The sequence below is a fragment of the Vanellus vanellus genome (genome assembly GCF_965231255.1).
Source record: "Vanellus vanellus genome assembly, chromosome: 1".
Lineage (NCBI taxonomy): Eukaryota > Metazoa > Chordata > Aves > Charadriiformes > Charadriidae > Vanellus > Vanellus vanellus.
This window is the reverse complement of record NC_138905.1, coordinates 146,670,774-146,693,944: the sequence shown is the minus strand read 5'-3', so window position 1 is coordinate 146,693,944 and position 23,171 is coordinate 146,670,774. Positions and strand designations below refer to the sequence as shown.

Here is a 23,171-nt window from a genome sequence, read left to right as displayed (position 1 = left end):
ATTTGTCTACTGAAATTCTTTGAGACAAACCAAGGTCACCTATGCAATTCAGGATTTCTGTATTTCAAAATAGTCCTACACCAGACACAGGAATATTAGCAGCATAAGAGACTGTATTCAAGTAAACCAATGTGACCAGCTATCTCAAACTAAATGTGAGTGCACATATACACATAAAGTTATATATATACACACATATGCAGAAAGAGAAAGAGCACATGCACGCTTATGGGCACTGAAAGGGACATCTCAAAGTTATGAGTTGTGTCCATAATTCAAGTTAAAGTTAATTCCAGTAAGAGTCTAGCAAGGTTTTGTTTTGGATTGCATCATTACATCAAAAACCCAACACTTCTCTTAAGTGCTGTGGACTTGTCAAGTGATTCAAACTTCACAATATAATTTCAAGGGACAGTATTGCTTGGAAAGTGGGATAAATCTCAGCAAAAATTACGTTCGCATTTTGTCTGAAGGATACACAAATAAAATCCTCTAACAAACAAATTACAAAATTGACGCAATCTAGAAGACTCAACATACACTTTATCAACTTAAACTTTAGCATAGAAAGGAACCGATATCAGAGTTCACTTACCCGATAATAAAACAAGAGACTGCTGTTCCTAAAAAGGCATAAGCCAAAATGGACCCCAAATTCCTGAAAAAGTGTCTCTGTATAGGGAAAAGAGGTTTATACGCTATTTACAACAAGTTACATCACCTGTTCAAAAACATAAAGCACGCTACCATACTTGCATTAATTCACAGAAACACCCCTCCATTTCAGAGAAATGCTTCCATTACTTCAACATAAATTCTGTCCTACTTCAATAAATCGAATAAACCAAATCTGAATCATGTATTAAATCCTACATGGAGCTTATTGACAAAAAGCTTTCCACACACATGTTTTCATAAGAGATCTAAGAGTTAGCTGCAAAACTGAAAACCAGCACCAACTCACTTGTATCTTCAAGTGAGAGCAGAATCTGGGCCCTTCTGCCATTCAGGGTCTGGCACATCCCCACTGGGATTTAGGTTTGGGTCCACTTCTCAGCATAATTTACTGCATTTTGGATATTTGAGAAGGACCAAAAAAATTCATAGCAAGATCACTTTCATTTAAAGTAAAAGGTATGTTAACCGCTGGCAAAGTTCAAAGGAAAACAAATCAGCAAGATTAAATAGAGCTTAATGCGTGTATAGTAAGAAGTACATGTATTTTCTCTTAAAACAATATGACCTAGGCATCTATGGAAGCAATGAGATTTCTCTTACTGCCATAAAAAAACCAAACAACACTTGAAATGGAGACTGCACTCCTGAACAAAACAGTAGTCTCACATTTAAAAAAAGAAAAAGGCTATTCTCCTCAGAAATGGTTACACTTACTTTCTTCAGGCTATAACCAGCATGAAAAATAATAGGAGGCAACAGAATGTTGAAAAAAACTTCTGGGTCAAATGTTACCTAAAAAATAAAATACAAAACTTTTATTAGAAACAGACATGCACAAATTGTTAGGTCTTTTTCCTCTTTCATTTTCTGACAACTATTGTTCTTGTTTATTGAAATAGCTAAGTTGACCCTCCAAAATACTAGCCAGCTCTACGCACACGCAGGAGTGAAAAGCTACAGCTTTTCTTGGCAAACAGCATCTAGAAAAAACAGGCATCACATGCACCACCAATGATAATCTTGCAGCAGTCCCAAACACAGTTCCCTTTTTTAAATTAAAAAATTCTAATAGACGTTATGCTGTAGAAGATATCTCTTATTGTGGTTCACGAGGTTCAACAAGGCCACGTGCAGGGTCCTGAACCTGGGTCAGGGCAACCCCCGGTATCAATACAGGCTGGGTGAAGGGATTGAGAGAGCCCCACTGAGAAGGACTTGGGGGTACTGCTGGATGAAAAATTGGATGTGAGCTGACAATGTGCTTGCAGCCCAGAAAGCCAACTGTATCCTGGGCTGCACCAAAAGCAGCGTGGTCAGGTCGAGGGAGGTAATTCTACCCCTCTACTCCACTCAGGTGAGACCTCACCTCGAGTACTGCATCCAGCTCTGGAGCCCTCAGCACAGGAAAGACATGGACCTGTTGAAGCAGGTCCAGAGGAGGGCCACAAAAGTGATCAGAGGGATGGAACACCTCTCCAATGAGTACAGGCTGAGAGAGTTGGGGTTGTTCAGCCTGGAGAAGAGAAGGCTCCAGAGACACTTTATTAGTGCCTTTCAGTACTTAAAGGGGGCTTATAAGAAAGATGGGGACAGACTTTTTAGCAGGGCGTGTTGCAATAGGACAAGGGGTAATGGTCTTGAACTGAAAGAGGGAAGATTCAGGAAGAAATTTTTTACAGTGAGGGTGGTGAAACACCGGAATGGGTTGCCCAGAGAGGTGGTAGATGCCCCATCCCTGGAAACATTCAAGGTCAGGTTGGACAGGGCTCTGAGCAACTTGATCTGGTTGAAGACAGGGGCTTATTGCAGGGGCATTGGACTAGATGACCTTTAAAGGTCCCTTCCAACCCAAACTATTCTATGATATTCATATATCTGCAGATTAAATGCTATTTTAGCTTGTATTTTTTGCCAGTCTAGCCACTGCACAGTTATTGTAAGCCAACTGAGTCAGATACAAGACCGGTTTTCAGGAATTGGGATCATACGTCACTTCCATGTATTTCAGTAGAAGCTTCAGATATCCATAAAAGACTACACTACAGTAAGGAATGAAAAACAACATTTAAAATCCAAAGAGAAGACCTGCGCACATGTGAGATTAAGCAGGCTCTCTTCACCCCCATCTAAGCACAGGTTAGAAGAAGACAAACACAAGTGTGCGCTCCTAGAATAAGATTAATTTCAGCTAACTTTAGGTGTCTCTTTATATGTACCTGTCAGCTATAGATATCTAAGCTCTCGTCATAGTCAGCAGAAAGAAGTATTTTTAGGTTACAAACTTTAAAGTCTCAATCCTATACTTCAGAGTCTAGCTTTGATACACACAAAAGGTGGTTAATTTCTGATACTGAATGGAATAAGAAGCCAAATAGCAGATCTGAGTAACAGTTGATAGATGAATTTCACTTCCAATAGCAGACTGTCTCATTTGCTGGATTATAGGGATGTAAGTGGTAACTATTTCCTGACAAACAGGTTAAAAAACTCAAGGAAAAAAAAAAACAACACTAAGTAACAATCAATTTTCATTAAGAAATTATAATTTTCCTTATATTGTATTATACAAGGCAGCATCAGGCTTTTTTGTTCAGCTGGTCTTCATGAATTCTACAGATACTAGAAACGTACATTCAGTCTTCAAACAGCAATCAACAGCTGTGGGAAAGCACCACATACATGCAACAGAACGCAGTTTCGTCAGCAGCGATACAATACAGAAGGTGCTTTTGAATTAAGCATTGAAGTGCTGTCACTACCAGGAATACAGACACTTGATACTACCTAACATTCAAGTGGGACAGAGTGGGGAGGAGGGAAGGAAGCACAGATAAAGGAGAATCACTCAACCAAGCACAATAAATGGTCTGCCCTCACCTTGCGCAACATGTCATTTTGCTCCACGTTGTGAATCTTCCCAGGGCTTATTTCCCCTTTGAGCGTATATTCAAAGAACTTCCCGCTGACGTTGACCAGCAGGGTTGTAAAAGGCCTGTCCTCCTGCGAGCAGCTGAACGGCTTGTCATGGCCGCTGGTAGAGGGAGTCCCATATCTCAAGATCACCCCAACTATGAGTCCTGGAAGAGAGTTAAAAATCCATGAGGCTGATTTGCTACTCCCGTACCCAACTTTCTAGTTTCAAATAACACCCCAAGGTATAATGTATGAGCCTTACAAGCGTATGTGTATCATAAACATTTTGCAGTGAATCGTCACCATCAGTTTCCTGCAGAGGAAGAGAGGCCCTGAGCACATCAAAACTACCAATGGATTTATAAAATCTGGTATCTGCCTGAAGTGACTAACAAAATACTCCATTTCACGTTTGTCTTCCTCACTCTCATTCACACCTCTAACGTGTAAAGTCCTAGAGGCTAAACACTAGGAAACATGAAATACATTTCACCTGCCTAAGGACAGAACTGAGTAGATACACCATTTCCAGCAAATAACAACTGCTGAAAACGTGTGACCATAAATGAGCTGAAACAGTGATGCTTGCCATAATATTTTACAGCTGCAACAAGGATGCATCTTTTTTGCCTGGCAATTCTAAGCAAGCAAACAATGCTTCTTGCACAACCTCCTGGACAGTCTGCAAATTTTGCAACTAAAATTCAGATGACAAGCACAGGGGAAAAAAAAAAAAAAAAAAAGCCAGCTACATGTCTTTTGCAAGTATTTTCCACATTTCACCAAACCAAAAATAAAGTTAGGTAAAAATAAGCAATAAGAGACCCGAGATTCAGGAATGTAATAAGAATTACTCAGCGAGCATAGATAAAATCCAACCAGAGAACACTATCAGTAAGGGATGCATCAAACACAATGACAAAAGATAATCTGTAACCTAACGGAAGGGCCATGCCAGGAGGCTGGAGAAGCACAAGGTTTTAAGTGAGCACTGTTCCTTTTACAATGTACTAAGAAAAGAACAAGACTCCAGTTCTGTGGAGAGAATGTATAAGAACAGTGAAAGTGGTTTTGGTCTGGTAAGTAAACAAACTGATACCCACATACTAAAGGCTCCCCTGTCGCATTAGGATGATCTGTGATTTAATTCTTGTTCCAGACAACAGCAAGATGAAGATGGATGTTTGATCCTTTTGTTGATGAGTCAGTAGTCAATGCTGGTTTTGCTCCCTGTGACCCTCACTATGCATCCATAGATCTGTTTCCCCAGATGGTAAATGAAGTTGACAGGTAATAACCAGAGAAAAAGTGAGGTGTAACAAAGAAAAAAATCCTACCACATACCACAAAAAAAAAACCCCAGACTCATCTTCATGGCATAGGGTAAAGAGTAACCAGACTGTACCCCAAAAAAGCCAACCAAAAGAACACGCCTCATTCTCTTCAAGTTCAGAGTGGAAAAACAATTTTAATGCAAGAGAAAGTACAACAGGTAGTAGCTGTGATACTAGTGGGTGGCTTGCCTCCCGTCCTCTTTCTCTACTGGAAGATTAAGATGCATTTTATTTAGAAAAGAGAAATCATAGAATGGTTTGGGTTGGAAGGGACCTTAAAGATCATCGAGTTCCAACCCCACTGCCATAGGCAGGGACACCTCCCACTAGACCAGGTTGCTCAAAGCCCCATCCAGCCTGGCCTTTAACACCTCCAGGGATGGAGCTTACACAACTTCTCTGGGCAACCTGTTCCAGTGCCTCACTATCCTCAATGTGAAGAATTTCTTCCTAATATCTAATCTAAACCTACCCTCTTCCAGTTTGAAGCCATTCCCCCTCATCCTGTCACTCTATGCCCTTGTAAAAAGTCCCTTCCCAGCTCTCCTGTAGGCCCCCTTTAATATACACAGTCAAAGAGAACACAGGGGAGGAAACCCCCTGGGCAAGATAAATCTACTTACTGAAATTTCAGATGCTGACAATTTAAATACAGATGTTTATACAAGCATGCTCTGAATAACCCTGGAGCATTTTACAGCTACACATGACGGATGCAGCAGAAACACAGCTCTGCACAAAGTGACAGGTTAGGGCCAGTCACCTCCAAGCCACTTGCACTACCAGTTATGGGTAGAGACATCTTCAACTCAGCCAGGCAAGCCGCCAAAGCTCTTTGCTGCTCTCACACCCCCCTGTCACACCTAGGAAGAGCTAGGCTCACAGAATACATCAGGAAGATTGTCAGTGTTAAAAACTAATCTAACCAGCACCAGCGAGCAATCCTGCAGTAAATCAGAAGCCAGACCGAAAATTGTACAGACGAGCTTATGCATAACTGTGGCACAAAGCCAGTTCTATATTGCTACTAAGCTGAGAATAGAGAGGGGGACACCGATAGACGTAATAGCTTCTTAGGCTCAGAGCCTGTCCTTCAGTGAATTCATTGCAAAAGCAGATGGGAACCCCCCGTTGTTATTGCATTAGAAAGATGCTCGAGAGCAGGATGCAATTGCATTATACAACTGGATGTAATCCACTCACCTGTTTCCCCCCCCCCCTAATAAAATATACCATTTATTTTAAAACAAGTTTTGAAGATATGCCAATTATATCCATAATTGATAGTGTTTGAAGCGAAACATCCTTTAACCCTCAGTGTCCCATGGCTCAGCTAACACAGCTACAAGGAAATATCCTGTTTTCATACACTTTCTACTGATAAAATACCAAATTGGATGACCTTTACACCAAGCACTGCAGTGATCAGGAACATCTGATCCCTGCTGCCAGGCTGCTGTCTTGCAGCAGGATGCAGCTGGGACCAGAATGGCCGGTGTCAAGGCAGGACGCCAGCAGAAGCAGCAGCAGCTGGTCAAGGCAAGATGCAGTCGACCAGCTAAAGCTACATGGGCCTCAGTCATGAAAGGAAATAGGTGTGAAAATAGAAGGGGCCAAGGAAGCCATGCAAATACCACTGACAGCTTCATTAGCCAAAAATACCAAGCATTTAGTAATTCAAAAGATGAATTAAGAGAGGAGAAAGTTCCCTAATCTTGCAAAGGTACAGGCATACTGCTGTATTTATCATACAGTCCCAAAATAACAGGTTTTTAACATTAAAGTGAAACACATCAGCTGGACACGTTTGAGAGGCGTGAGCTGCAGAAATCCTGAAGTCATTAGTGCTTTTAAAAAAAAAAATTAAAGTCTTTATGGAAAACCATATGGAAGTATTTTCAGTTTTCCAAAGAACATCAAGTATTTTACACACTAAAAAGTTAAGGCCACTAATCCAGCACTGTCTTTTACTGCAAAACTGTCACAAAAGAAGAAAACAAAAGCGCTAGAAATGAGCTACAAGTACTTCCAAATTTGAGAATAGACTTACTTTCAAAGTTTTGGTTTGTGGTAAGTGTTGTGGAGGCAAGTTTACATCACTGCTCAAAGAGTCTCAGGAAGGATAATCTCATAAATTAATACTTAATGCCCTGTATGCATGACTTGCATTCTCACTTTTAACAGAGAAAGTATTTATGCCAGTACCTCACCTGTATGATGCTGATCACACAGCTGGTACACAAAGAACATCTTACTGGAAATGAAGCATTACAAAGCTGGGAATGTTTTTTCCCTTTTAAAACAAAGCACTAATGATAAAAAAAACACACATCAGACTTCAGACATACTCAACACCAATCTAACAATATACCATTTTAAATGGCATATTTACTTTTGGTTTTGTTTGAGCACAGAAGTCACTGAAGCGAGAAGATGAATTCAGAGAAGCACGCGTGAACGGCTGTCCTTGGTCAGAGCCGTGGTCTGTGCGGTTTCCAGTCCAATTCTCTGCCGAAGAAGTAGCCCTGAGGCTTTAGGGAACCTCAGCAGGCAGCAGTCTGCAGGAACAGGAGGTATTCACGCTCCGAGACACATAGCTCAATCAGTGAACTCAAACCGTGAATCGTTGGACTGGATCAATCAGTGAACTCAAACCTGTTTAGATACCATTTCTTTCATACGCTCCTGGTAAAGAGTCAGGCACCGAACACTGAGGGTCCTTCCCTATGCAGTGCAGTTTGCATTAGCCACATTTCAGCCCAAAGGAGACTCGGCGGCGATGTTATTGCTGTTCACAGCTATCTACTAGGAAGACAGAGAAGAGATGGACAGACTCTTCTAAAAAGCACATGCTGATTAAGACTAAAGGCAACAAACTTGTTGCAATGCAGGGGAAAAAAATAGTTAAGGTTTGGGTTTGTTTTTTAAACAATGAAGTGGCTAAGCACCAGAATAGACTGTCCACAAAGGCTGTATAATCTCCATCCTTACATACAGCCAGAACTCATGTGAATATGGCCCCAAGCAACACAAGCTGTGGGGGCCAGCTGAGAGCAGAGGGCTGGACATGCCACCTCCAGGGGTCCTGTTCAGCCCAGATTACTCTGTGATCCTATTCTTTCCCAAGAAAACTTAGACCCCTCAGACAGGTACTTTATGCTACAAAGGTTTCTTTAAAAGCAACTTTGTTGATTCCTGGGTTAGTCTTGGGGATTTCCATTGCTTTGGAGTTGGGTGGAGGTTTTTTTGGTGTTCTTTAAATGACAGACTGCACTGCTGACTAAGTTGGAGAAGAAGAAATGGCAATACAAAAGTCTGATCATAAAAGCCAAAGTGATCCAGCAGACCAGGAAGGGGATGCTTTTACTTCCTCATTCTGCCCCAACTTGCCCCTTGCCCTGGGCCACAACTTGCCCTCTGAGAAGTAGGCAGAGGGAGTGACCAGGAGATGTTCAGCTACTGATAATGCCACATAAATACAGAAAAGCAGACACTGTGATACAGCAGAGAAAGCAATTCCTAAGTAGTCATCTTTTTTTTTTTTTTTTATGCAGAAGTAGCAAATTTTGAAAGTGACACTACAGCAAGCTGTGCCCTAATTTGTCAAGCCAGTCAGTGCTGTCAGCAGTGAGACCCAGTCTCACCAGGGCACACAGCCTGTCTCCCCTTACAACATTCTACTTCTGTGTGGGCTGCAGTATTTTGGGTACTTGGACACCAGCTTCCTCGTTGTGCAAGGCGATGGTGAGTAAAATACCTGTTTGCTTTGAAAAAAAACACAAAGAATATGTAAAAAGGATTTCTTTCAAATGTAAGTCTAGATTTTTCCTCCCTACTCCCAAACTGAACTTTTTACCAGCTTAAAGACAAAGAAACAAAGATGAAGAAAAACTTGGGAAGAAGGATGAAAAAAAGCCCTGTAAGTATTTTCAAGGCAAAAGACTAATAATAATAATACACAGTATTTATCACACAGCATGTTTTACTATAGGATGTTTGTGTGTATCAAGATACCACAGTTGGAAAGTTTTACTTTAAATAGCCTGAAACACCAACAGAAAAACTATTTTTCCTAGTACAGGGTCAACCTTTGAACGTCACAGTCCACACCTTCAAATTTGACAGTGATTTTTGAGGAAGTTTCAACAGTTCTTACAAAGTAATTCAATCATTTTTTTCTGATCCAGAAATAAGCCAGTAATGTTGCACATTAAAAAAAAAAAAAAATCAGATCAAATGTTTTATACCACCTCCAGAAGCGCTAGCAACCAACTCTCTATACCATTTGCTTGCCATTCACTGTGTCGTCCCATACAGGAATGCAGAGGAACACTGCTATACAACCCCTTGAAGAAGGGTCAGGCAAGTGACTGCAGAGCTCCAGACCTCCGTTAGGGTATCCAACTTGGCATCACTAATCTATCAGCTACTTTCTTAATGGCGCGATACTGCCAGCATGGCATTCATCAGCCTGTCACACCCCTGCAGAAGATGTGAGACTTGAAAAATGAGAAGCCTGTTTTGAAATTAATCCTCATCTTTGTCTTGTGTTGACACTGCTGAGCATAAACTGCCAAAGTCCTCACTGCATTTCAGTAACAGAAAAAAAAAAAAAAAAAAACACCCAAAAAAGGAGGCATTTTTCAATAGGGAATGGAGGCAAGTGATGCCAGTTCTTGAAGTCAGAAGGAAATTTTGGGGGTATCCAAAAGCCGAAGTGCTGAACAACAGATTCAAGGTCATGCTTTGTTATTGCCTTAGGGCTATTTTAGATAAGGAAGTTAGAAGACAGTAAACAGGCTGGTAATTCTTCCTTGTAGGGAAACGTAGCAGTATCATACCAAGGACATCTTTGTAATAAGCATTTTATTTGCTTTTTAAATAAGCCAAACCAACCATATTTTTTGAGTTTAAATAAACGGATTACTCAAAAAAAAGTTTTTGGGACACTGTGCAGAACCAAATGCCAAATTAACTTGCTGGCTCTGTGGCCAGACACGTGTGCACCATACACACACTCATGTTCTCGCAAGCCTTGGGTTCCAAAAAACCCAGAAGAGACTCTATGATGGTCAAAAATGCCTTCTGACTAACTGTTGCTCTGTTTTTTTTCCTAGGGGAACTAATTCTTTTTCAGGTCATGTCATGTTAGTGTGATCTACATATGAGTACATGTATAATGAAGTGGTCAAAAAAATTTATGAATTACAGAAGTAGGCAGATATGCTTTATTCTGTAATGCACATTCTTACTCACGATGGGGTTAAAGAATAGCTTTAAGATAGAAAAAGAGTAATTTAAAAATACAACTATTGAGAGATTTAAACAGAAGACTACTTTGGAATTTCAGTAGTTAATTTCTGAAGAGTTAAGTGTTACCTATAGCTTCACATTTGCACAGGAGAGTTACAACTGCAGAAAAATTAGTTTGTTCCAAATAAGATGGCAACCACAGAAACATGATCATAAAAATGTGGCAAAATGATAACCAGTAAGAAAAATTGCTCCCTGTATTCTCCCTTAGAATCTAAAAATCCAGAAAAGAGTTAAAAAAAAAAAAAAAAACAAAAAACAAACAACCAAAACCACAACCAAAACCAAAACAAAACCCCACAACAAACTACCATCCCACATCATGTACTGAACAGTCTAAACTGAAGGAAGGCTCAGCCCCAGAAGAAACTGCTGTCCTGTGGTAAAAGCATGTGGCCTCTCCGGTCAGAGCACAGGACTGAGTCAAGCCTCCTGACCCAATTCCCAACTTTAGCAGTGACTCATTGGAGAGCTCAGGCAAGCCACAGAAGACAATTTAAAGAGAAACTCTCAACTTGGAAATAAGATACTACAGTTATAAAAGGCACAGGTATTTGTCAGAGATTAAAAAGAAGCTCAGAGTCCGCAACTAATCTCAACTCTCCTTGTTCACGTTTTCAAATCCATTTACCACATAACCATTGTTTCATGCAACACAGATTTAACAAAGCATTTGCTGTTGAATATTTTATAAATAACATTTAAAAAGATTCTTCATACTTTCAAAAATACAAGTATTCCTCCTTAGCTATAAACTCCAAAGCAGTGAAAGCCATACACATACTAATGCCACTCGCATTTCTAGAGGCATGAGCAGCAGTGGGCAACCACAAGGACACTAATGTCTGCCCCACTGTGGCTCCCTCTCCTTGCCCCATACAGAAATGACTCCCCAACAGGGCACCAACTGCAACTGGTCTCAGTCCCCTGCAGCAGCAGCAGAGGTGAACGATTTCTTTCAACACAGATTCTAAGACAGATGAGGAAAAACCCCAAACACAGAGATTTTTTTTCCCCCGGGTACATTGGTGACCACACTGGAAGGCACTTGAGAAGAACAAACGGCAGGAGCTGGAGCAGCTCTACGGTATAAAACAGAAAACCTCCTATTTAATTGTTGTGTTTTGCTACCGCTTTTCTCTCCATTTGCATATGCATACTAGAAACACTTGGCATATCTCAAGCAGGAGGCCACAATCTCCTCAGGGTCCAAAAAAGAATGAAGTCAAGCCGCTTGTTATGAAAAGCTGGGCAGTAATATCACCTGGTTGAGGCACTAGCAAGAAACAAAGCTTCCCAGTTCAAAGGAAAAAAGCCCAGACAATAATTATTTCCCCCCCTAAAATATGCTGTAAAGCTTCAGCTGAAGGAGTTATTAATCTGTCATTGCAAGGAGTCAGGCTTCAATCTGCATCCCAATTGAAACTCATTAAGCAGCAGCAGCAGCAGCAATCTCTTTGCTGACACTGTCATTTTATTTTGAAGGTTTGACATAAGGAGAGGATGAAGGGGGAAGGGGCAGGAAATACATCCATTTCAGCATGGCTTTGGGTTCAAAGATCCTGAAATAGCTACAAAGAGAGCTGTTAGCATAGATAAGCCTGTTCTGGTGCTATGAGGAGTTCTGCATCCCAGCCTCAGGCCTTCACTCATTTGAGGGATGTTTAAAGTGATGGATGCGTGTGGTGGCCTTCATCCCAAAAAACATTTCTGGGAGCTTCTGATTAGGACAGGGGCCCAAGCAAAGTGTCAGAAAAAAAAGAAGAGGAAGAAGTTTGAGCAAGGTGAATGAATTAAGTCTGCATCAGACAGGTTTTCAGTTGTCTCAAGGAGAACTTCCCAGTACTTCTCTCTTCCCAAAGGTCTTTTTGCACCAACCCCCATCTATTTACTAACACCACAACCTTCTACCCGTAAGGACTGGCAAAGGTTTTGAGTTGACTGAATTTTCAAGGAAACCTTTTTTTGCTGAGGCAAACCCCACGCTCTGTAGCTGTAGGCAGAAGACCAACCAGCATTTGTAAACAAGATGGTTTGTGGCTTACAGGGAATTGCACCAACCCAAAAGTCAGAAATAACAGCAAGATGGCAACTCTGGCTTTCTGTGATGATTGTGTCTGACCACAGAAGTCTTTTGCTGCAACATCCAAACACACACAGGCTCAACAGATCTATCCCATCTCATAGGGGCAACTCGCCGCTTACCAACGTCTCCCAAAGCGGAGCTGAGAAGACATGTGTTCCCTCTGTTTTGCCTTTCTGGGTGTCTGCTCTGAGCATGGGGACTTCAGTGGCCATGGCCTTCCCACAAACACACCAAAATACTCAAGTCCACTCTACAACTGCTCAGCCTGCTGACCCAGCTACTCTGACATCCATCCCACCTTACATGCTAGGAACCAAAAAGAGCCAGGAAATACTCTTCTAGGACCTTACAGGCAGCTGAACAGAGGATAAAAAAAAATTACTTGCCCAAGACTGCTTTTTCTGCTTTCATATATAGCGTAAAATTTAAGCAGTTGTTTTAGTACTAAGTGCAGAAGCCAGGCAAATGACTGCTGCCACAGCCTGCGGTGCGTGAGCAGTTTTATGACACTCTGTCTTCCTGACTGATTCCCACGAGCTAGAGAGAACAAAGAAAGACTGCACTTTGAGCTGCAACAAGAAAAGCCAGCCAAAAGCTCAGCCTGCTCACAAGCAGCACATTGTCTGGAGGTCCCACAGCTGCGATTCCCAACCTCCTACACAGCCTGTTACCACCCTCCTTCTTCCCTCCAAAACTGGTACAAGTTTTACCTTACTCCAGCCAAATTCACCCTACAGTTCCCAGCCATGACCTTCTTGCTCTTCCCCCATTACAGACTGACGCCCCCTTGCCTGCTCCTGATAGATCTCAGGTACTGTTCTGCCCTGGCATTTTTGCCATCCCTTCCAGTCTTTTTAGCATCAGCGGTGCCAGCATGGTGCCTGAGCAATCATAGCCGCTTCGGCTCTCCTCTGCATCCCACTTCAACTCTAACCCCAGCATGTCTCGCTAGTGGCACAGTGGTTGGGAACCTGTGATTTCATGTCCCCTCGTAATCCAAAAGGTGCCAGCTGAGTCCTAGTAACACCAAACGTATTAAAGAGCAGCCAATCTCCACTACGTGGAAAAGTCTGACCCAGTGACACCACAGGGGCTTGTTGCAAGACACATTAGCAGAACAGAAAAAAGGTAAGGAGTAAAACTTCCTTTGAAAGGCTGATCTCACATGAGCAGAACCAATGCACACCCTATGAGGTTGCTCTTATCCTAGATATTTTAAGGGCATAAAGCTATTTATTCTGTCTTTTGGCCATTGATCCCTCTCCTCTGCGTACTCTTTCAAACAAATACAAACTCAAGAAGAAACATAAGAGATTCTCAGATTGAACCAGCAGGTTTTGCCGCACAAACTGTATCAACACAACAAATCCCAGCCCCACACTAAAATTTTGCATTCGGACATACGCAAAATAATCACTATAAAGCAATTCTTGCATCCCAAGGTAATGGGTACCCTTTCAGGAAGATATCAAGCCAAAAGCATGCTCTTTATATTTCAGTCTCTTCATACTACTGCGTCTTCAGGGCTGCTTCAGATAAGTGTCACCAAAACACCCTCTAAACTTCCTCAGTTGTTTCTCATGACATGATTTTTATCAGTACAAGGTGTTAACTATGTCTAACTAGTCCAGTTACAAAACTGCTTAAGTCAACATGCTTTTAAAAGAATTAACTGCACATGGTATGTATAAAAACCTGGTAACTTACACATTTGCCATCAGAAACATGAACAACTCCCGCTTCCTGTTAAACTAGAGGACAGGGGAGGGACCCACACTCACACACGCGAGATTGCACAGAGAGTAAGTAGGCCATTAAACCAAGCACTGCTGCTCGCCATGCATGTCTTCCGCCATTTTTGCATACACGAGTTTAAGTAAATCAGCCACAGTACTGCTCAGATGTAACCTTCATGGCCTTTTCTTTTTATGTTTTCATTTAGATTTTTCAAGTGAAATACAGCATCAGCTAATTCTGGCTTCACTTTCACTTCAAAGATACTCTTTCCTTAGACTAAGAAAATGCTTGACAGAATTAAAAAAAGTGTCAGTGACAACATGCAATATGATATAATGCATTTTGTCTAGCTTTCAACTGCCATTCCAAACCACAAAAAAGTACCTCATGTAATAGTGACGTGGCTGTTAGTTTAAACTATTTATCTGATATCAGAGCCTTAACACAAAAACCCCAAAAACATTTGTTTGTGTAGACAACAGGTTACACCACCCTGCACTTAAGTGCTGAGACAATCTACATCTGTCAACGTTGCTCATCGAGAGAGCGCTACCCTCAGACAATACGCAAGTCTTTACAACAAGCTTTATATTTTTAGAAGTCACATGCTAGTACTATTGCTCTTGGACAATGTGGTTAAGAGATGGATGATTATCTAGACACTTGAAAAAAAAAAAAAGGCACAAAAAAAAAACTCTTGAAAATTTAATAAGTACTTAGTCCAAGATTTGTCATCATAGGAATTTGCAGGTTAAATGGCAGTGTATGTATACTTATTAATAGTAAACAGCACACAAGCTGGATCCATAGCTAATGCATAAAGACTGTGGATGTACTTCAGTGGAGATAAATGATCTAGGACAACTCATTACAAGCTTCTATTTTGCCACCACATAGCGTAGTTTTAGTACCACCACTCTCTACACCTTGACATTTAGGGAAGCCACTAGGATAAGTGAATGGCTCTTGCCCAGAGCCAGCAGGAAACACAGCTGTTGTGTTGTCCCCTTCCAAGCAGCCAAGCTTACAAGCTAAGAGGAGAAACCAGTCAGAGCCTAAGCTTGCCTGTTCCTCCCATTACTGCTTGTCCTGGTTTGAGGATAGTTAGAAGTTAGAAGATAAATAACTTTTCCTTTAATCCCACTGCTTGGAGCTTCCAGCCCAACATAACATTTTCAGCCAAACACTATACTTCCTACATCCCAGAAGCTACATTTTAGTATGTCTCACACTATTAGAGTTGAGTTCATTTAAACCCCATAGGCAGACATTTGATCTCCTTCGTGCAATTCATGTTAAAAAAAGCCACAGAAGTGCTAAAAATTAAGTTTTTTGTGGACACTGAAAGTCCCTGGTGCACTTGAAGAGAGTTCTGATTTAACAATTTGCCTTTTAAAAGCCATTACCAGTTTGCAAGAGCTCCCACACATTTATCTTTCAGGATGTTCATCAAGACGATCAAACCAACCAAAGAACAGTAATTAACTGCAAATAAAACAAATTACAGTGTTGAAGTATAAGCACTGACTTAAGTCTGACAAATCTAATACTATAGTTCAGGCTCAAGCTCAAAATCTAAAGACATATTAGGATAAAAACGAGATGTTCTTACAAAGCATTTGCAACTGGCATACATAACTAAAGAGAAAAATAAAATCAAAATTTGTCTCAAGCCTCCAGGGGAAAAAGAAAAAGAAAAAAAAAAAAAAGAGAAGGTGTTTTTTTTTTTTTCCTTTAGATGTCAGCTCAAAATTACTTGCTAAAACCACTTTTGAGATGTAAAAAAAGCCACTTCCCGTGGGTTTAAAAATTGAAGAGTTTTTTGGTAGCGTTCTAGAGAACTCCCAAACCATATAACTTTGAGCAGTGCTTTTCAGTTTCAGCTATGCAGCTTCTTATACAAAAATAATTCAAAGTGTTATATTTATCATGGATTTTCTTGATGGAATATGCCAACATACTGACAAATACCTTTTGTGATTTGTGCATGACTTTCTACTGGCTAAGGGTCTACAGAAAGAAGGAAGTCAGATTCTTTGCTTAAGCTGCCTGAAAACCAAAGACAGCTGTTTCAACAGCAAACTCCAACTCAAGCTAGCAAATTTGGGATATAAGGTGCAGAGAATGAAAACTTTCCGCTACCATAAATAAGTCCAAATTGTGGGAACCTGCAGACAGTCAGCAATCCTGAAAATTGACTCCTGTGTAACCAAAGACAAAACCAGAGCTCAAATCAGAAGTTTAGAAATGAAAGAGCCCTTATGATCACAGATGCTGCCTGAACCAGTTTACTCGGACCTTATTTCCCCAAGATTCTCCATGGCTTTTGGCAGGAGACAAAAAAAAAAAAAAACCACCCCAGTTTGTCTTTATTGAGCAGCCCCATCTGCTCTTTTCCAGTACATCAGCAAACCTTTATCCACAGCCTTGACTGTTGCCATTTCACTGACAGATGTGGGTTGCACCTCTCACGCATCTCCTGTGCATTCAATGACCAGCTCCCTCTGGAAAAGTCTAGGTCCCAGCGAGACATTCAGCATCACACCGACAACCAGAACACGCAGTCTGTAGCACTGCCTGACTGTAGCAGCCTCTGTCAAGTCACTTCTTAACACTCACCCTCCTGAAAAGACAACCTGAGATTTGCAGTAGCTCCCACTGATAAGGAGCAAAACCAAGGTCCTGCTGTGCTATATGAAGTATTCTTTCTACAAACTGCTTACGAGTTTAATACAACAGGAGTATGGAGCCATACAATTATTGATTATTGCCATACCCTCCAGACATGGTGTTGCAAGCACACCTCTGAACTGAAAGAACTGGTGAGAACTCCAGCAAAGGCACAGAGCGGTTTTTAAAACAACTGCTCTCACTCCGGAGATTGCAGAGTATCAGGCTTATTAAATATTAAGGCCAGACAAATTGCAGAAATGTCAACAAGACTCAAGACTTTGCAACCCAACACTGACAGACTGAGTGGTCTCTGTGGTATCTTCACCTAATGTTGCTGCAGATTTTGCAAAAGGCATGCTTGCATGGAAGTAACTTGATTTTTTTTGCAGAAAAGGAACAGAAAATATTTCTGTCTGAATGACATTTCACAGTTCCAGTTTCCGAGGAAATGTCCCATAAAAGCAAGGGAAGTTTTGTCAAATAAAATTTTTATGAGTTATTTTGCTAGGCTTAAGTCCTATCCTTTTTAATGCCTGTGCTTTAAAATAAATTTGCTGTTAAAGATTAACTAAAGACCTCCATACATTTTTTTTAAAAGGGGATTCAAAAAATAAAGTCAAGAGTCCTGAAAAAAAAAAAAAAAAGTTACAACAGTGAGAAAAGACTCTGTGTTGTAGTTAAGACAATCACTTACTACACTAGAAAGAAAAATCCAAATTAGCTTATGAGTCTCCCCAAGAGGCTTCCATCACAGTGGTGCCATTGGTTACGAAAGATTAGAAACAGTTCTGGGAATCTACCTAGGCTTCCAGATTTCCCTTGATCAAAACTACAGCACAAACTCATGGGACACCAGAAAAATCCACAGATGCTGGAGCAGGGAGGGCACCATGACATAGCTCAGAGAGGGAGGAAGAAGGCAGGGTGACAACAGGCTGTAGAACCCATGACAAAAAATGCTCACCAAGAGCAAAATGCAAAGAAGCTGTAACCAAAACTGCGTGGAGCTGACTTGTCTTTACTCTCCATTACTGCTACCGTTACTTTATCTTAACTCCAATAGCACATTTTTGTGTAGAATACAGTTTTCTAAAGCAAACTGAAGTCTCCCACTCTGCAAATGCAGCACAATAAACTTTATTTCACTTTGCTTTAAAAAATTGCTCTCTGCTCCCAGAAATCAGCACGCAGAACACAAGAATGTTGTATGGTGTTAGACAGCTCAAACATGAAATCCAGCCTCGTTCCAACACACATCTTGGATTTACTATAAGATTGGACATGTTAGAGCTCACAGGAGGCTGCTGTGCACTAGGACCATGTCCAGTTTGTTAAAATTTGGAAATTATATCAGCAAGGTGGGTCTCTTCCAAGAGTGACAAAGCCTTAAAGCAAAGTCATTCTGTCTGCGGAGCTGGATTCTAGGCTTGAGTCTATAGAGCTCAAGCTCTAGGTGTTGCAAGCTCAAGGGTGTTGCAAACAACCACAAGCCACTTCTCACAAGGGGGCATGACTTGTCATTCTTGAACAAGCGAGTCTTTAGAGGTCTGGTTTGCAAAGAGTAGGGGGCTTTCCCAGATTCACTGATACATAAGAGCATAAAGAGAAGAAAAACCCCAATTGCAGGCATCAAAAAGGGACAACAAAGAGATTCAGTGAATGCTTTTAATCTTCTTCCTTGCCACAACTCCTTACCTGCAAGATGAAGCAACAGCACTCCCCTGCAAACACATCATGGGGTTTAATGGTTGTGTGAACCCCTCGAGGGTAGCAATCATATTCCCAGAGAATAGGAGAAGGAAGAAAATTTTACAGAGACATGTCATGTGATAACAGCTCCATGTATCACATACAAGCTCTCTTCTATAAGCTAAGAAGAGATGACACTGCGAGTAAAGTAGACCTTTTAAGTCAACTGTACCAGGTCATTTGCTCTTTTGGACACTCTTTCTCCAACACCATCTACGAATCGACTTTCATCGCTGCTAGCAATAGTATCCTTGAGCCCAAGGTAAAGCACAAGTTATGCTACTGCAGCTAAAGCTGAAGCATGGGTCAGGTACACTGCCACAAAGATGATGATGCATTTTCTTAGAGTGGACACAAGCAGAGCATAGGTTGATCTTGTACACTTTTGGTTTTGGAGTTTCCAAAAGACCTGGTGAAATATCCTAGGAGTCCACATGATCATGTGATATAGTAATATTGGACATTGTTATTCTATTTTCTGTGCCAGAAGTAGCTGGAAGCTGGTTCATACAAGTGTACCACACAGGCCAGTTCCTTCAGCACAACCTATTAAATTATCAAACAGAAACACAACAACAAAAAAACCTGTGATATTACTATAGCAATGCAAATCCAGCCTGACAGATAACAGCTGGGCAACTGATGCCTACAGAAGTGCAAATATTCAATTAACAACTTCTATCAGCAATAATCACAGACATCCTGATGTCAGGCAATGCAGTCACACCAACTCCTGTCACACATACATTAGCAGAGATCTGCAACAAAACACATCACTGTGCGCTCAAGTCTACTACTAGTAAATATATCTTCAAAAAGGGAAAGTTTCTTCCCCCTTGCTTCCCTCCCTCTAAATATGTATCTCAGCTACTATTTTTGAGCTCTTAGTTTGCTATTCAAAGGCTCTTTATGCAAGACTTGTAGTTAGTAACAAACTGTCACTAGCAAAATACTGTTCAGGAAAGGTTATCTCTAGGTATAGACATCTTCAAAAAGCACCACTAATATTTGTCACTTCAGTAGCTGTATGAAAGTGCCCAGGTTTTCTTGTTGACTCAACCAAAACAGATTCCATTGTGAAACCTTAAAGGGAAGAAAACCTTTTTCAGACCAGAATATTAATAATGTGTGCAATATAACACTCATGTGCAACTCACATGAGTGTTATATTTTGATATAATGTTAGCAGGTGTTATATTTGGTTTGTGCAGTTACTCTACCACCTAGTGCCAATGGAATTGGAAGCCCCTAACAGTCTCAAGAGACACATGTGTTCTGATCTGCACAGTCAGCACCAGTCACACCGAGTACCCATACCCTGCAAAACACTTCAAACAATTGCATTCTAATTCTTTATTTTAAATCGCATTGTACTAGCCTTCTAACATTTTATCCATCTAAAGTGTTGGTCGTAGTTGAACCATATTGTTCTATCAAGAGCAGACCGGTAACATGAGATGTTATTTAGTTGCTCTGGTACTGGAACATTGCAAAATGCTGCATGCTATGTAAGAGCACAGCAACCGCCCAGCAACTGTTTACTGCGGATTAATGCTGTATTTAGAAGAGACAAAGTATCACTGAGGATAGAACCGCTAAAGTGCTTTATCAGAACACCATGGGCAAAACTTGCATTTACTACCACCCAACACGACACGGACAAAGTAGGATCTGAAGGCACGCAACTCTTGGTCACAGTACTATTTATATTTGTGAATAACAGGGAACTTTTCAGACTCCAGAATTAACCCTGATCTTGAGCCAGTACAGCAAGGTCTTCCTTCTTCAGTGCTCCTGGCATAACATAACACAGCATCCTACTCAGGATTGCGAGTGCCTTTTTGGTAAGGCTTGTCTGATAAGCCAAGCGCAGCTAGCGATGGAAAGTAGAATTAAAATCTAAAGTGACAAGCTTTTAGTGAGAAATAAACATATTAATCACACTTAAGAGAGATACACTGGTACATCACATGCTGTCTTGAAATACACTCTCTTCGAGTACTCTACTGTGCTTTTAATAAAATGAGTATGTTACCCGAAGCTAAGATTTTTTGCCAGCCCAAATACTTCACAATATACTGAGAACTGAACAAATGCACGGGACAATCCATCCATTCATGACCACTGGAGTTCATCATTCCTACTTATTCTTCATCCTTTGCAGATGCAGTAAGCCCTATGAAAGCAGGCTTTCTTTAGATTGTAAAGAACAGCAATAGGGCCACAATGAAAATCCATCCTAAGAAAATCCAAGCTTTCAGAGCATGCATTGAAGATTTGCTGATCTGTACAACGGTCAGCTAGAAGACATACACACTCTTCAAAACAAAACAGGAAAACGGTGGAAATTGAGTCAAAAAGGGTTTATGAAGCACTACATCTCATTCAGATGCTGTATTTCAAAAGCTGTGAAGTGCTTCTGTATAAAGTTGTTTCGCAGCACCCTCCCTCCCAAATACAAAGACTACCTTTCCCCAATCCTTTGTGTAGGGATCAATAACTCTCAGAAAGAAGGAATGACAAAAAAATAAAATGAGGTTACAGATATGCTGAAACGCTGTTATGGGCACTGTGGAGCATTCTGCTGCTTCTGTACAAAAAGTATGTTCATGTCAGCTCCTGACAATGATATGTTCTAAAGCTGTAGCAATTAAAGTAGTTCTTAAGAAAAATTACTGCCGTGATGTCTATTCACGCCAAGGACCTCGAGAGAATTACTGCTCCAGTGAGCCTTCCCTCAGTAGCAGGCAAACCAGCTGCACAGTGCTTTTGCTATAATCCAGTGTGAATAAAAAATTGCCTCCCAAATGCTAAAAATAGATTACACAATAGATAATGCAACCCAGTAAATACACATTCATTGCATTTATTTTTTTTTTTAAAGCCTTTAACAAGCTGTATCAATTTAAGCAAGAGGACTTGTTATAAAATATGAGCAGGTTAAGCAACAATAAATGGAAGATCAAATTGGATAACTCCTTACAGTAAAGTTTTACCTAGCTATTAGACCCACAGATGTACAGGATCAGTTTGGGGATTAGAGCTAATTATCATAAGGAAGCAACTAGACTACTTAGCCTATAATTTTCTTCTGCCATAAATAACTAATATTTCAGAAGGAACAGCAGAACTTTGAGGGAGAGTACAGCATTATCATTGTTACCATAATGTTTCAGATTATGAGATCCAGATGGGTGCAGGAGAAAGTGTCACCTTCTGGGTTGTTATAATCGCGAAACATAGACAAAAGGTGTGTCCTGTTACTCATGCTAAATGCTGAGAGACTGAACTACCAGATCATTGGGAAAGCACTCAGACTGCAGTCAGCCAAGTTTTAGACCACAAACGTGACAATAAAGAAAATCTGGCAGATAATATCATTAAATGTATAAAATGTACATATTCAGAAACCAGCACAATGACTGGGCACTACTAAAAGATTTGCTTTGAGCACTGGGTTCAGCTTTGGTTACACTCCGAACAAAAGATCATCTTTTCCAGCAGTCTAAGTGGAAAATTTATCATCGAGAACTGAAAGTTAACAAGGTATGCCACAGTTCTCCTGTTACAACAGTAACTAAAAATCTTGCACCGAATCACACAGAAATAAAGGACCAAGCAGATCGTATAAGATGAGTAATGCACAGAGTGTCTGATATTAAGACACTCATAGCAAATACCAAAAACCCCACAAAGCGCCCGGGAACCCCCCCTGTTAACTATTTTACCAACACTCAGACAAAAAAAAAAAAAAAACCCACACACCACACAACCAAAAAACCCACACCACACACAACAAAACAACTAAACACCACAAAAACCCACAACAGCTTTCCTTATAGCTACTGGCTAGGAAAAAAAAAAAAAAAAAAAAAAAAAAAAGAGTCAAAAAAGTGACTCACAGTCCCCCATGCCCAGTTAAGACTGAGCAATGGGGACTGAGCACTCCAGGATCCTCATGCTCTCTAGCACTTGCGCTTCTCCTGTAAGGGACATGGTAGCTGCTTTGCGCAGCTCCTATAAAGCAAAAATCATGGGCACGCTACAGGTGCAGTTATGGTATGCAGAGTCAGATCATGTTTAATTGGGACATTGTATGATCATTACAGAGAGTGGAGGGTTCTGCTTGTCCCCGAATAGAAGAGATGACGCTGGACGCTGGCGGAAATCACCGAGTAAGGACAGAATCACAACTCATGATCCAAGTTCAGCAGTGAGTTTCCTGAGTAGCCTTAAGCAAACCTTTCCTGTTGCATACTTCAGATCCGGTACTATTTTCCACCTTTAAGACACAAAAATTATTAAGGCTTTACAATGCTTGGATACTGATATGGTATTTCATGGAGCTGTAAATACATACACATGCCTTTGTTTTTTCCCCAGCCTACATAAAGAGGTAGTGAGAAGAACTGGGTCCTAACTTCAGTCTGATGAGCAGCAGTGGCCCAACCATTCCCCCACTCCCTGCTATCATACCATCCCTTCAGCTGTGCTAGGTGTGCCAAGCTAGTAGGAGTACCAACTAAAAAGCAGTAGTGTAAACAGGTGACTAACATTTTTATGGGCTGAGCAATATAGTTGTGGTAGTTCAGAGATGGTGCAACTGACATTGACTTCTCAGAATGTATGCCACATAGCCCAACAGCCTAACCCTGGCCACAGCCAGAAGCCACCTCCCCAGTTAAGTT

The 23,171-nt window shown here is 40.9% G+C and overlaps 1 protein-coding gene across 1 annotated transcript in view; it reads right to left on the bottom strand.

The window, feature by feature from the left end:
• Nucleotides 1-23,171, bottom strand: part of SLC9A7 (solute carrier family 9 member A7) — a 74,917-nt gene that overhangs the window by 37,025 nt on the left and 14,721 nt on the right. The window contains exons 2-4 of the mRNA XM_082498478.1: nt 3,556-3,755; nt 1,393-1,470; nt 596-672 (exon numbers count right to left, since the gene is read on the bottom strand). Of these exons, the coding sequence (XP_082354604.1) occupies nt 596-672; nt 1,393-1,470; nt 3,556-3,755 (355 nt within the window). The remainder of the gene's footprint in view (nt 1-595; nt 673-1,392; nt 1,471-3,555; nt 3,756-23,171) is intronic.